We start from the raw sequence: 13,606 nt of genomic DNA on the forward strand, positions 1-13,606 counted from the left end.
CTCGTCCAGGATCTGGGCACTGAACCCGACCTGTGCCAGCTGATAGTGGAGGGCATCTCCGACCGTGCCTGGAAGCCAAGACGCCCAGTGAGACTGCTGTGGGCCGAGGTGAAGGGAGAAACCAAGTCGGGGAAGGGTCCGGCTTGGCTTCCTCCCAGAGGGAAGGATGTTCTGGTAGGATGGGACAAGCATCAGGTTGGAGTAGAGATCTGGGTCCTGCTTTAGCAGCTACTGGCAGCATAGCTGGGAAGAGGGCCGTCCCCTCCCTGTTCCTGGGCCTCAGTTTCCTCACCTGGGAGCTCCTGGGAGCAGGAATCATGCCCCAGTCATCCTTCTTCCTCCAGCACCAGAAAGAGCTTCTCATCAGAGTTTCATGGAATTTGGGGGAAGTGAGGGAGGCTGGGGATATTGTTGCCTTTTTAGAGATGGAACAGCTGAGGCTCAGAGAAGTGACAGGAGTTGCCAGCGTGCCACATGGAGAGAGGACAGGAGCGGGGCTGGAGCGCGGGCCTCGGGCCTCCTGCTGAATTGCCGAGGGCGCTGCCACAGGGCGGCCAGGGACCTGGAGCCTCACCTTCCACGCTAATGATGCTCTGCTGCAGTTTGCTCAGCAGCCCATCCAGCGCTGAGTAGTTGGTCACCTTGAAGGCATGGTCCTCATCGGGGTCCGAGGCGATCAGCTTCAGCTCGTTGTACGCCCTGGTTTTATTAAATGCATCTCCCACCTGCACAGAGGCCCTGGGTCAGTGGGCCAGCACCACGAGGGCTCTTCAGTACCGGAGAGAGAGCTGAGCCCCTCCGTCTGGCCTTCAGGGCCCCCCATCACCTACCTCCTCCTTTCCCTGCTTCCTGCTCTCCCACACACTCTACGTGTGTTTTCCTGAACACACCAGGCTCCTCACCTCTGCCCATGCTATTCCCTCTGCCTGCAGAGCCCTTCCTGCCTCCCCTGTGCCCTAGGTCAGCTACTCCTCTTTGTCCTCCAAGACTCAGCTCAGCACCAGCTCCTCCTGGAACCTTCCCTGACATCCCTCCTGTGGGCTCCCAGGGTGTCCACTGCTCTCCCCATCACTGCTGGGCGAGTGAGCTGTGACCACCACTGGGAAATGAGCCGTCTGGGGGAAGACCCTGAGTGGGGTGGGGGGGTGCGGGGTGCATGGGACACGGGGGCTGAAAGAAGAGACGTTGGTGAGTGTTTGTGACTGCAGCAGGGTTTGGGTAAGCTGCTTACTGAAGCCCTTCTAGGAGCCCTGGCTCCTCCGCACCCCAGGCTGTACAGGGTCACGAGGTACCCCCCAGCTCCTGGTTCTTACCCCAATGGCAAAGCGCTCAACACCCTGCATCTTTGTGGAGTTGATGACAGTCGTGAGGCTGAGGGGGTCCCCGAATATGTCCCCATCAGTGAGCACCACCATGACCTTGGATGCCTTTTCTCTGGAGCCATGGCTTGGTGTGAAGATGTTGTCTCTAAATCGGGGAGAGTAAAGGGAGAGAACTTTGCCAAAGGGATGACTGAGTCCTGGGGAGATTTTATTCACTGACCTGTTTTAGAATTGAAGAGGATTAAGGAGCCCTCCTGGGAGAACAAAGGCCCAAAGAGGGGTGGTGATGTCCCTGGGTGCACAGCTGCGTGGGTGGAGGTGAGGCTGCAACACAGGTGTTCTTACCCCTCACCTGCTCCCAACAGAAAGGTGCTGGGCAACTAGAGAAAGCCAGTGCACAGCAACGAAGACCCAATGCAGCCAAAAATAAGTAAATAAATAAATTTATTTTTAAAAAAAGAAAAAGAAAGGTGCTGGACAGCACTGGAGTCTATTCCTCGTGTGTATGTGTGGGAATAATAATGATATTAAAAACAGTGGCTAAGATTTACATAGAACTTAGGTGCCAGGCACTCTGGTATGCACCGTACATATTTTAAGGCAAGTACTATTATTATTATTATTATTATTATTATTATTATTATTATTATTATTACTGGCCACACCCTGAGGCTTGCAGGATCTTAGTTCCCTGACCAGGGATTGAACCCTGGCCTCAGCAGTGAAAGCGCCAAGTCCTAACCACTGGACTACCAGGGAATTCCCTATTATTCTCATTTTAAAAGTGAGAAAATTGAAGCATAGAGAGGTTAGGCAACTCGCCCAAGGTCTCACGAGTACAAACCGTAGCTGGGATTGAACCCAGGGAGCCTGCCCACTAAGCCCCTCTGATAAGCACTGTGCCCTACTGCTGCTCGCAGGAGGAGTCTTTGGAAGAATTTTTGGAGGACTGTCTTGGGGTGTCATCTATCAGCCAAGGCTGGGCTGGAAGACCTCACAGTGTCCCCTTTCAGCCAAGGAAGAGCCTGAACCCTGACCCTCTCCTCTACACAGTCTGTCCAGCCACCTTCTCCAGGTAGGATGCCTCAGAGCCTCTGGGCAGGGCCGTAGACTGGCACTCAGTAGGTGTACAGGTAATTCTGTCGCCCTCACACTCACAGGACGTGCTGCATGGCAGAGGCAGTCTTGGTGACACTCCCCACTTGAGTGATGTTCTGGACTCTGGCGAGGGAGGCTGTAACGTCTTGGCTGTCCTGAAGGTCAAGCTCTGTCTGGATGACTTCCCCATATTGCACCAGGGCAAAGCTGCACTGCAGGGGAGGGGCCGAGAGGGAAGGAGTTTGGCAGAGTTGCCCAAGGCCACCCCTGCCCCTTAGATGGCTCCGCCTGGAAGCAGTGGAAGAATCCACTCATTCCTCCTAGTCTCTGGGCAGGAGGAGATGCTCAGGCAGAGGGAAATCTCTAAGCCAGTGGGGTGGAGGAAGGTGTGATAGTAATGGCTCCCAGTGAATCACAGACTTCTTCTTGAATCCATGTCCCTGTGTAGTCCCCCTCTTCCACACTGACTCCGGGATAGGCCAGGTGACTTGCTTTGGCCAATGGGACATCAGCAAATGTGATATAATCAGAGGTTTGGAAAGTGCTTGCCATGAGAGAGTTGGACTGGGCTGCTGGAGACACATGGTCCAGACAAGCGAGGGCATCTTAGGGTCCAGTCGAGCAACCAGATGTCTGCAGCTGCAGGAATAACTCTAGGCAAGACCAGCAAAAGAACCACCCAGCCGAGCCCAGACCGAACAGCTGACCCATAGAAGGAGAGCAGATCACTGGTGGATGTTTTGAGGCGGTTTGTTCACAGCGGTAGATAACACACAAGCTGTGTGAGTCCAGCTCTTAGGGAAGCCCACCTCAAAGCACTTCTCATAGATGTTCTTCATCATGTTGGAGATGAAGTCTTTGGCTCTCTGGAAGTCTGGGGGATCAATGCTTCCTGAGCCATCCAGGATGATGGCGATCTCGGTGCCTGGGCCAAAACAGGGAACAGGTCAGGAGTGGGCTTGGCATCTGGGGCAGGAGTGAGGGCAACTCGTCCTGCCCTGAAGGGCACCCACCCAGTTCAAGCCCTGAGGGCTCAGTTCAGGGAGGGCATCGGTGCCATTCCCAAGAGTGAAGCCTCTGTCTCAGAGGCAGAGAGAGAGCCAGAACCTGCTCAGGCTCTGACTTGCTGCGTGAGTCACTCCCAGCACCCCCACTCTCTGGGCCTCAGTTTTCCCATCTGTAAGATGGAGAGAGACAGGGCTGGGACTGGCCAGGCCTGTAGAATCCAGCCACTGCTCTCCATCTCTTGGACCTAGGCACGCCTCACCCCTAGAGGTCGCCAGCCTAGGGAGTCAGCTCTGACAGCTCTAGGAGCAACCCAGATTTGCCTCTTCTCACCAGCTGCCTCCTCGTCCTCGTCCTCTGTCTCCTCCTCCTCCTCCACCTTCAAATCCCGGCGCTGCCTGGCTGTGTTCTCCGTGCTGCCTTTTTTGTTCCTGGAGCAGTCTCCAGCATCCACAGGGGCATCAGGGTCCAGTAATTTTTCTTTAAAAAGTACACATGGAAGAGCTCAGAGTCAGACGGCCTCCTCGTTCACCTCCAGGTAAGCCTTCCCTTAGCTCTGCCCTGGTTCCTTCACATGGGGCCTAAGACTGCCTTGCCCTCTCTGGGCCTCTGTGTCCCTCTGCATCTACCGCGGGCTGGCGCCTCTTCTTGCAGACCCCAGGATATCCCTTCAGAGCTGTCCAACGAGGGTCCAGTCCTTACCAAGGTCGGAGAAGTAGACCTGGGCACGGGGACGGAGGTCAGGGGCCAGCAGGATGCAGTTGCCTGTGAGCTCTGAGCTGAGGCTCTGGGGCCACCGGGTCGGCACTTGAATGCAGACCTAGAGGAGGGGGAGAAAAGGAGGGGAAAGCCCGGGTCACCCCCAGCCCAGGCCCCCTCGTTGCAGCCACACCCACACCCCCACGTCAGAACCCAGTGGCTCAACCAGGCAGGGGACGCAGGAACAGCTTGCTCACCCCTCACCAGGGGTAGGAGTCGCTGCCAGGGTCAGTGTGCTGGGTTACACGGAGTACCCAGCTCAGAGCCGCTGTCAGCCCTGGGGCTGCCGGGGATACCGTTGGGCTCAGCCCTGAGAATAACACGCCAGTCAAGACTGGTATCCACACGGTCAACCACAGGGGTAGCACCAGCTCCCCAAGGCCCTCCATCCTCTCTCGCCACACATACTCACCAAAACACCATGGTGGTTCCGGACAACTGTCACTCCACGGTACCTCCTCTTTGGGATGGGGACATTCTCTGAAACAGTGAGGCCCAGGTAAGGAGGGAGGAATGCTGGGAGGCAACCCAGGAGCCAAGGTCAGAGGGCACAGGGCCACCTTGGTCAAAGCCCCATGAGGAAGAGCTGGCCACTCAGAGCATCCTCTGGAAGCTGGATGGGGGGGCCTTCAAGGACAGGCCTCTCTCCCAGGTTCATTCGGTGTCTCAGTCAACATAAGCCCCGTGATGTCTGCTCTGTGCCCGGCCTGTGACAGATGGTGATAGGGATCCAGAAACACTGAGACCTGGTGCTGGTCCTCCAGGGGCCCCTGGGCTGGTGGGCAGGCAGGCAGAGAAGCACCAGCTGGCAGGTGTGTGCAGCACCAGGGAGGAATGGCAAGAGGCTGAGGGACTGGCCCTAGAATCCAATGAACTCTCCCCTCTCAAAGTCCCGTCTCCGGGGAATCTTACCACCCCACATCCCCAGGGGCAGAAGTGTAGCTCCTTCCCCTCCCTCCCCACTGTGGGCCTCAGGCGACTTGCATTTTTGAGTCCCAGGACCACTCAGTCGCCCTGCTGGACCGTGTGCCCTTCTGAGGCAGAGATGGAGGCTGTTCAACACAGCGTCTCCCACAGAGACCAGGACCCCACCTGACATGGCCCAGCGGTCGTCAGCAAAGTGGGCCTTCAGCTGGGCTGGGCGGGATAGGGAGAGTTTGGTCACCGAGCGAATTAGGTCCATTCCTTTGTTCATTCAAACAGCATTACTGAGCGCCTAATATATGGCAGACCCCATGCTAGGCGCTAGGATGGCCACAGTTAGATTGCGGGGTGGCGGGGGGGAAGGGTTGGGTTCCATTGAGGCGTGGTGAGTTGCGGTAGGTTGGGTTTTGGAATCGGGTGGAGTTGGGTTTGCATCTGCGGTGCTGCTCAGATGCGTGACCTTAGTCATAGTGGAAACCAAAGGACTTCTCTGAACTGTAGCTTTCTCTTCTGTAAAATGGTGTGGTTTTGAGGATTAAAAGTCCATGAAGCACTTAGCAGTGTCAGGTGACACTGTCCGTAAGCACTCCATCCATTTTAGGTTTCATTTTTGTTGTTAGGATTGGGTCCGGAAAGGTGGGTTGGGGGTTAGGGTTGGGTAGGGATGGGATTGGGCACCAGGATGGAAGGCTTGCTGTGGCTGGTGGTGGAGTCTAGGGTGGAGACACCGGAATGGTTGGGCTGGATGAGTGGGATTCCTAGAAAGGAGGTCCTGGGAGCATTCCCGGGAGCAGAGACTGACTTACCTACTGGCTGGCAATGGAGCTCATCCTGAATGAGGGAACACTGATACAGGGGCCCTGCCGTCCTGCTGGTTCTGGGGCTGGTGACCAGGAGCCTGAGCCAAAGAGTAGGCAGCAAAGTTGAGCTGGTCAACGATTCCCTTTTCCTCCCTACCTGCCCAGACACAGTCCTTCCATTCCAGGCCCACAGACCCACAGGTTCCCTGTGGGGAAAACTATGGAGAAGACCAGACCTGGAAAGGCGGGCAGGCTCCCAGCCCAGGATGGTGGATCTGCATTACGAGGGAGGCATGGGCTCAACCTTTGCACAGCTCCAGGCAGGAAATGGCTAAATGCATCCCCTCTCTGCCTGCTGGCCCACCCTGACAGAAATGGGGTGACACTGGTGGTAAATAAAGACTCGCTGCTCTTTGATGGCGGTGGGGGGAACCAGGAAGCCACCAGCAGCACAGTTGCTTCTGTTGGTCGCAGTGCTGCCTTCCTAGTGGCTGCAAGGGCGCCTGCCCCACCTGGCCCCAGTGACAGCACTTCCTGAGAAGAGCACACTTGTGCCCCTCTCCTAGGGGCAGGTCAGAACTGGAGGTTCTGGGCCCCTCAGCCTGGCTAAGGCAGCCTCAGGAGACGTGATTCCCAATGGCAAACTCTGCCCCCTGCCCAGGGAGACAGCAGAGAGCCAGCGTCAGCCTGAACATTCTCAGTGTGCATGCTGCCCAGGGAGGATCAGGGCTGCCCCGAGACAGGGAGAGAGCGCCCCAGCCTAGGAGCTGTGAGTAGGGGGTGTTGGGGACGGGGCCCGAGGCTGAGCTTGGTAGCAGTGAACCAAGTCCAGGGTTTTATGCTGAGGGCAGTAGGAAGCCACAGAGGACTTTATAAAGGGGAAGCTTTATGAAGGGGAAGCTTTATAAAGGGGAAGCTTTATAAAGGGGATTAGACAGGTCACGATAAGTTACAGTGGTTTGGGGGCCAGGAACGAGGTCGTTTCCACTTCCTCACCTCCCGTTACTTGACATTTTAAAAAATTATGAAATATATCATTCACTTATCTCCATGGGTGACAGGATAATAATAAAATCTACACCTGTGTGTGTGCCCTACCCAGCTTACCCCACCCCAAGCTGACTTCCACCCCTGACAGGGTTCCTGTCAAGGTCAGCGGGGGTCCACACATTGCCAAATCCGAGGGACACCTTTCTGCCCTCATCTTTCTCAACCTCTCAACAGCCTGGGGCATAAGTAACCATCTCTCCCTTGAATCACTTTCTTTTTGATTCCCCTGACCTCTCTCACTACTCCTTCTCAAACTCCTTTGCTTGCTCATTCACTGTCTGACTTCTAAATGTCACTGGTGTCCCGGTGCCGGGTCCCTGTTTTCCTCGCCCACACACTCTCCCTGGTGACTGATCCCCTCCAATCCCTGGCTTCAATACACCTATCAGTGCTGACATTCCCACCTTTATATCTGCAATGCTAGCATCCCTCCACCAGAAGCCAGACCAGCACAGCTCTAGAAAGCAGAATAATGACCTGCCCCGCCCAGAGAAGTCCATGTCCTAATCCCCAGAGCCCATGAATACGCTACTTTTTATGGCAAAAGGGACTTCGCAGATTAAGTTAAAGATCTTGTGTTGGGGAATTTATCCTGGATTATCTGGGTAGGCCCAATGTAATCACAAGGGTCCTTATCAGACCCTTTAAAAATGGAGGAAGGGGCCACAAGACAAGGAATGCAGGCAGCACCTAGAACCGAAAGGAAGTGAGGAAACAGATCCTCCCCTTGAGGCTCTAGAAGGAACACAGCCCAGCTAATGCCTTGATTTCAGCTCAGTAAGACCCACTTTGGACATCTGACCTCCAAAACCGTAAGATAATAGTTTGTGCTGTTTTAAGCCACTAAGTTTGTGGTGAATTGTTACAGCAGCCCTAGGAAACTAATAAATAAACAATGCCCATTGTCTAATAGGCATCTCAAACTTAGAATGTTCGAAACAGAACTATGGTCTTGTTCTCCCTTGCCTGAACTGAACCGTTCCATCTTCCCTGACACAATACATGGCACCACCAACCACTATGTTCTGAAGTCCAAAGCCTGGGGGCACCCTTGCTTCGTCTTTTCACTCATCCCCTTCATCAAATCCATCAGTAAACCCTGTTGGGTTTTCCTCCAAACTATATCTAGAGAGCATCTCTTCTCTCTGTTTCCCCTGCCACCATCATCTTGCCTGGTGTGTAGTAATAGCCCCCTGTTATTTTTTTCTGTTGTTTGTTTTTTAAATTTGCTCTTGGGACTTCCTTGGTGGTCCAGTGGGTAAGACTCCGAGCTCCCAATGCAGGGGGCCCGGGTTCGATCCCTGGTAAGGGAACTAGGTCCCGCATGCATGCCGCAATGAAGATCCCACGTGCCTCAGCTAAGACCCAGCGTAGGCAAATAAGTAAATAATAAATAAATATTTTTTAAAATAAAATAAAAAATAAATTTACCCTTGTAAATTACACCATGTCACTCCCCTGTTTCAGCTGCCTCCCATGCACTTAGGCAAAGAGTCCATACCCCTTGCCGCAGCCCACGGGGCCTTGCACGATCTAGCACCTCCCCACCGCTGAGATTCCCCTCCTGCTCCTTTGCTCTCCAAGCTCTAGCCCCACACTGGCTGGCTTCCGTTCCTAGGCTGCCCCCAGCTCTTTCCTGGCTCGGGCCCTCTGCCTTGCTGTGCCCCCTCTCTCCCCAACCTGGCTCATTCTCATTCCTTGGCCTCGTTTAACTGTCACCTCCTCACAAATGCTTTCTCCAACCAGCCTCACCTCACAAGCCAGTTACTCTGCTTTGCATCGTCCCATTTATTTCCTTCCCAGAACTTGTCCCCGTTTGATAGCATCCTGTTTACTTGTTTACTGTTTATTATCTGTCTCTCCCCCTAGACTGTAAGTTCCCCAAGGATCTTGTCTCTCTTGTTTGCCATGTTATCTCCAGCACCTGGAACAGTGGCTGGCACAGAGCAGGGGTTTGGTAAACATCTGTTAAATGACGACTGAACAACAGCCAAGGCAGCACATGAGGGGGCTAATCTGGGGCAAGGCTGAGGGGCAGAGGACCACGTGCAGCTGAGCTCCGTGGGCTTGCAGCTGAGCCCCTAAATTAGGTCGCCTGCTCAACAACCTTGCCTCTTTCCCCAGACCCCTCCCAGCCTCAGCCTCAGCCCTGGGCCCAGCACCTTATTCTCTGCTCCCCCGCAAAGGTGGGCTCAGAACTGGGATCCAACCCGACCACGTCTTGGTGGGGTAGGTGCAGGCCTGGAATAGCCTCAGCTCTCCTTCCTCCTTTAGGCCTTGGCCCAAGCTGCTTCTTCCGCTTGCAATGCCTTTCAGCTCCTTTTCCTGCAGAACAATCTTCCCAAGCGCCAGCTCCTCAGGAAGCCTTCCCAAAAGAAGGAGCACCTTGACCCCCTCCAAGCCCTCCAGGAAGCCCTCACTACTGGACACCTACACTTATCCCTGGCTTTTGTTCCCACCTAGACTGTGAGTTCTGGAGAGACTACCATGTACAGCTGCACAGGCTGTTCACTGCAGAACCCAAGGTTGCCACCCATATCACAGTCATGCAATGCCGGGGGCCCGGGGCCCGGTCTGAGCTGCCTCTGCCGCCCACCCCTTTAACCACCTCCACCGTGGTGGGTGGTCTCTTGATCTCCAGGTTTATCAACTGAGTGGCTGGCAAACTAAACTATAACTGAGCTCACCATCAGCTGACAGCCCCAGGGACCCTATTACACCTGGGCTGAGTGCAGCCCAGCCCCGGGCTTCAGCCAGCTGTAACTAATCTCTGTCCTCAGAGTCTATTCCCATACCGCCCAGGGGGAAGGCCTTCGTTATATTCCACTCCACTCCACCCCACTGCAGCGGCCAAGTCCATGATGCTGCCAGCCCTGGCTGTTACATCTTACGGAGAAACAACATGAGGGAGAGAGAGGCACGTGTCATCCTTGCACGAGGAGCCCAGCCTGTTCCTCTGTGGCCGGGGCGGTCAGAAGCGCGTTTCCTGCCCTGTGCAGCAGCCCGTGGTCTCAGGCTCCAAGGTTTGAGGCAGGAACCCAGAGGTGCCTCCCACCACATCCTTCTCCCCTGCACGTTCAAACCCGTGAGACCCTCTCTGCTTCAGCAGGTGTTCGGGGAGGTTTTCTTGGGCCCAAGTGGGCTCTTCACCCCCCCCCCCCGGGGGACTCGGAGCCTTCTGCAATGGGTACTTCAAAGTCCCCTCCTCCACTGTGGCCTTTCAGCTTGGCCTTTTTTTTTTAATATATACATTTATTTATTTTATTTATTAATTTTTGGCTGTGTTGGGCCTTTGTTGCTGCGCGTGGGTTTTCTCTAGTTGCGGCGAGTGGGGGCCACTCCTCGCTGAGGTGCATGGGCTTCTCACTGCAGTGGCTTCTCTTGTTGCGGAGCACGGGCTCTAGGCGTGTGGGCTTCAGTAGTTGTGGCACGTGGGCTCCATAGTTGTGGCTCACAGGCTCCAGAGCTTAGGCTCAGTAGTTGTGCCGCACGGGCTTAGCTACTCCACAGCATGTGGGATCTTCCCAGACCAGGGCTCGAAAAGGTGTGCCCCGCGTTGGCAGGCAGATTCCCAACCACTGCGCCACTAGGGAAGCCCTCGGCTTGGCTTCTGAGGGAGGGGGGTTAAAGTCTGTTGGGTCTGAAGCTGGAGTGGTGAGGGCCCTGCTGGGGTACTGGAGGGAGGGGGCTGGGCAGGAGGTGGTCACAACATGGCTGAAACCCGGCCTTGACCTTGACGAGTGGGGGGAGTGCAGAACGCTCACACATTGCAAACTTTGGTAAAACTGAATGCTGACCCAGCGTAGAAGCCACGATCCAGCAATTCCACTGCTGGGCACCCTGTGCCTGATAAAAAGAAGTGCATTCACCCAGTGAAAGAAAGTGCAGAGCTGGGCCGGGGGTGGGAGCGGGGGTTAACTCTCGCCTGGGATGTGCATGGAAGGGAGCACGTGGCTGCAGGGGGCTTGTGCGAGGCTCGTCCTGTTCTGCCTCTTGATCTGGACGCCGCTTACGTGCGTGGCTCACTTTGTGAACATTCGCTGAGCGGCACTCTGATGACGTGCAGTTTTCTGTGCAATAATGCAGCAATAAAACTTTACCAAGACAAAACACAGCAATGCTTACCTTTAATTCTTCTTCCTGTAGCCAGAACATTCCTAACAACCTTCTCACCACCCTTCAAGCCATTCAGGCTCCCTAAACCTTTGTGCCGGGTGACAAAGCATGGCCCACCTCCCCCATCCAATGTCTCATCACGCTCAGTTTCAGCCACCGACACCTTCCCAGCCCCCCAACCTGGCTCAGGCTGGCTTCCAGACTTCTGACCAAGCTGCTCGCAGCCCCGACTCCCCCTCCCATGCCTTCTCACACTCATTCCTATTCAGCCCCTAAGTCCCAGTGTCGAGGTACATCCTTTGGCTGAAGGACACACGTGCCTCTATGTCCCCAACGCACCCTGGACGTCCCCACAGAGCAGTCTTCACTCCTCCTGTCATCGACCAACTTGTCTGTTTCCCGCAAGAGCCTGGGAGCTCCATGAGGGCAGGAACTGTGTCTCCTTTAGTATCTTATCCCCCTAGCTTTGCCTGGCACTGAGTAGATGCTCCATAAATACTGACGAATGAATGAATGAGTGAATGGGCCCTGCCCTCACCACTTAAACTTAAATCTAACGGTCACCAGCCCCTTCACTGGACAGTGAGGAAATCAAGCACGGGGTCCGAGCCCACTTGGCTGGCGTGGTCACGGCCCAAGTCCAGGGCTATGAGGCTGCCTCGGGAGCCACCACTGCCCACCCATCTGCCACCAAACAGAGCTCCACTCAGCCAGGAGCCCTGAGTGCCTCACCTGGCTCTGCCCCAAAGCTATCTGGACCCTGGGCTCATGGCTCAGGGGTGCCGGGTCTGAAGGAAACCCCTCACCGTGGACCAGAAGCAAAGCAGCGGCAGGTGTGGGGTGGGGTAGGGAACCAGCCAGGGGCAGCTGGGCAGTGGAGCAAGCACAGAAAGAGCCCTGCCACGAACAAGACAGGGAGAGGAAGGGCTGCTCTAGAGTAAGGGAGACTAAAGAGATACAGCCACGATACGCAACACAGGAACCTTGACTGAACCCTGGCTTCAAAATGAGCAGCTCTAAACGTCATCTTGGTGACAACAGGGAACGTTGGAGTGTGTGTCGTGACCCTTCGCTGCAGAACTTCTCCTAAAACCAAAGACACGTCTCTAATCAGCACACCACCACTACCTCCATCTGATAGAATCTACATTTGATTTACTTGCTTCTTGTCTATTTCCCCTGAGCATAAGGATTTGTGTCTGCTTTGCTCACCACTGTTCCCTCAGGGCCTGGCACACAGTAGGTGCTCTTGTATAAATGCCTGCGGAGTGAATGGCCATGGTATAAATAATTCTACAACTTGCCTTTTTCATTTTACAATGTGTTTCGAGACTGATCCGGTTCATAACCACTGCACTCAATTTGTTCATTTTACCTGCTTTCAGTGTCTCATTGGATGATTCACACCTTATGTCTTCCATTTTTCCGACGATGCTTATTTCAAAACAATGTCACAGTCAATATCTCTAGGTGTGCCCCAAAAGTTCCCTAGGGTTGGTATCTGGGGGTGGAATCTCTGAATCAAGGGCCGCGTGCATCCTCAGCTCTACCTGATACGGCAAAATGATTCTCCCAGGTGGTTAAACCAACTCACATTCCTACAAGTTCCTGTTTCACCACATCCTTACCAGCAGAATGCTATCAGACTTAAAATGTTTTACTTATCTAATGGGTGGGTACAGATGAGAAGTTTAAAATACAAAGTAATGCGTATTGATCTTAAATTTGGCCAGAAATTGTGCCAAACACTTTATGTGCATGAACTCAAATACCCTTTGCCACAACCCTGTGAGGTAGGAAAATATCACCCCCACTGCAGAGATGAGAAACTGAGGCTGGGGGTTGTGTGCCTTGCTATAAATACAGAGCGAAGCTGTCACCGAACCACGGCGACCAGATGCACAGCCTCCTGGTAACCACCACGCCCGCCTGCCTCATATTTTCCATTTAAAAGAAATATTTTCCGTCACTGTCCAAAATTTCTATGTTGAGCACGTTACTTTTGTAACAGACAAAAGAGCCTTGATAAATTTTATTTTAGAAGTTTTTTAGCCTCCCCTCCCCCACCCCCGGAGAGGCCAGGGTGAGGAGAGGGGCCGGGGCTGGGAGAACGGGCCCTGAGCTAACGGCCTCTCCCCTGCACGCCCTTCTGAAAGGGGGTTCTCCCCAGGCTGGGGGGTGGGGTGCCGAGGCCTTGTCTGGGGGCCTTCTCAGGCTCCCGGAGGGCTCCTCAGTCCTCACGCACACCGCCCCGTGCGCCAGGCCCCACTCACCAGGTCTGGTTGGTGCTGGAGTCCTGATGCAGAAGTGAGCTGAGCACGTAGGGGACGTCTCCCTTGGGAGTCACCCAGGTCCGGACCATGTCCACGTTGAAGGCGGCCAGGGGAGTCAGGCCTGAAGAGAAAAGAAGAACATTTAAAAAAAGAGGCACCGTTATTCCATCACATCCTGCAGTGCCACTATCCCCATTTTACAGATGAGGAAAGCAAGACTCCTAAGGATTTTTTTTTTTGGATGCACCGCATGGCATGT

At 54.5% G+C, this 13,606-nt stretch overlaps 1 protein-coding gene across 1 annotated transcript in view; it reads right to left on the minus strand.

Moving 5' to 3' along the window:
* Window positions 1-13,606, minus strand: part of ITGAE (integrin subunit alpha E) — a 68,843-nt gene that overhangs the window by 31,016 nt on the left and 24,221 nt on the right. Inside the window, exons 2-11 of the mRNA XM_036836310.1 lie at window positions 13,348-13,468; window positions 5,915-6,006; window positions 4,597-4,664; window positions 4,128-4,245; window positions 3,759-3,905; window positions 3,230-3,345; window positions 2,481-2,632; window positions 1,314-1,467; window positions 575-725; window positions 1-68 (exon numbers count right to left, since the gene is read on the minus strand). Of these exons, the coding sequence (XP_036692205.1) occupies window positions 1-68; window positions 575-725; window positions 1,314-1,467; window positions 2,481-2,632; window positions 3,230-3,345; window positions 3,759-3,905; window positions 4,128-4,245; window positions 4,597-4,664; window positions 5,915-6,006; window positions 13,348-13,468 (1,187 nt within the window). The remainder of the gene's footprint in view (window positions 69-574; window positions 726-1,313; window positions 1,468-2,480; window positions 2,633-3,229; window positions 3,346-3,758; window positions 3,906-4,127; window positions 4,246-4,596; window positions 4,665-5,914; window positions 6,007-13,347; window positions 13,469-13,606) is intronic.

Source organism: Balaenoptera musculus, chromosome 20, assembly GCF_009873245.2.
Source record: "Balaenoptera musculus isolate JJ_BM4_2016_0621 chromosome 20, mBalMus1.pri.v3, whole genome shotgun sequence".
In the NCBI taxonomy this organism is placed as follows: Eukaryota; Metazoa; Chordata; class Mammalia; order Artiodactyla; family Balaenopteridae; genus Balaenoptera; species Balaenoptera musculus.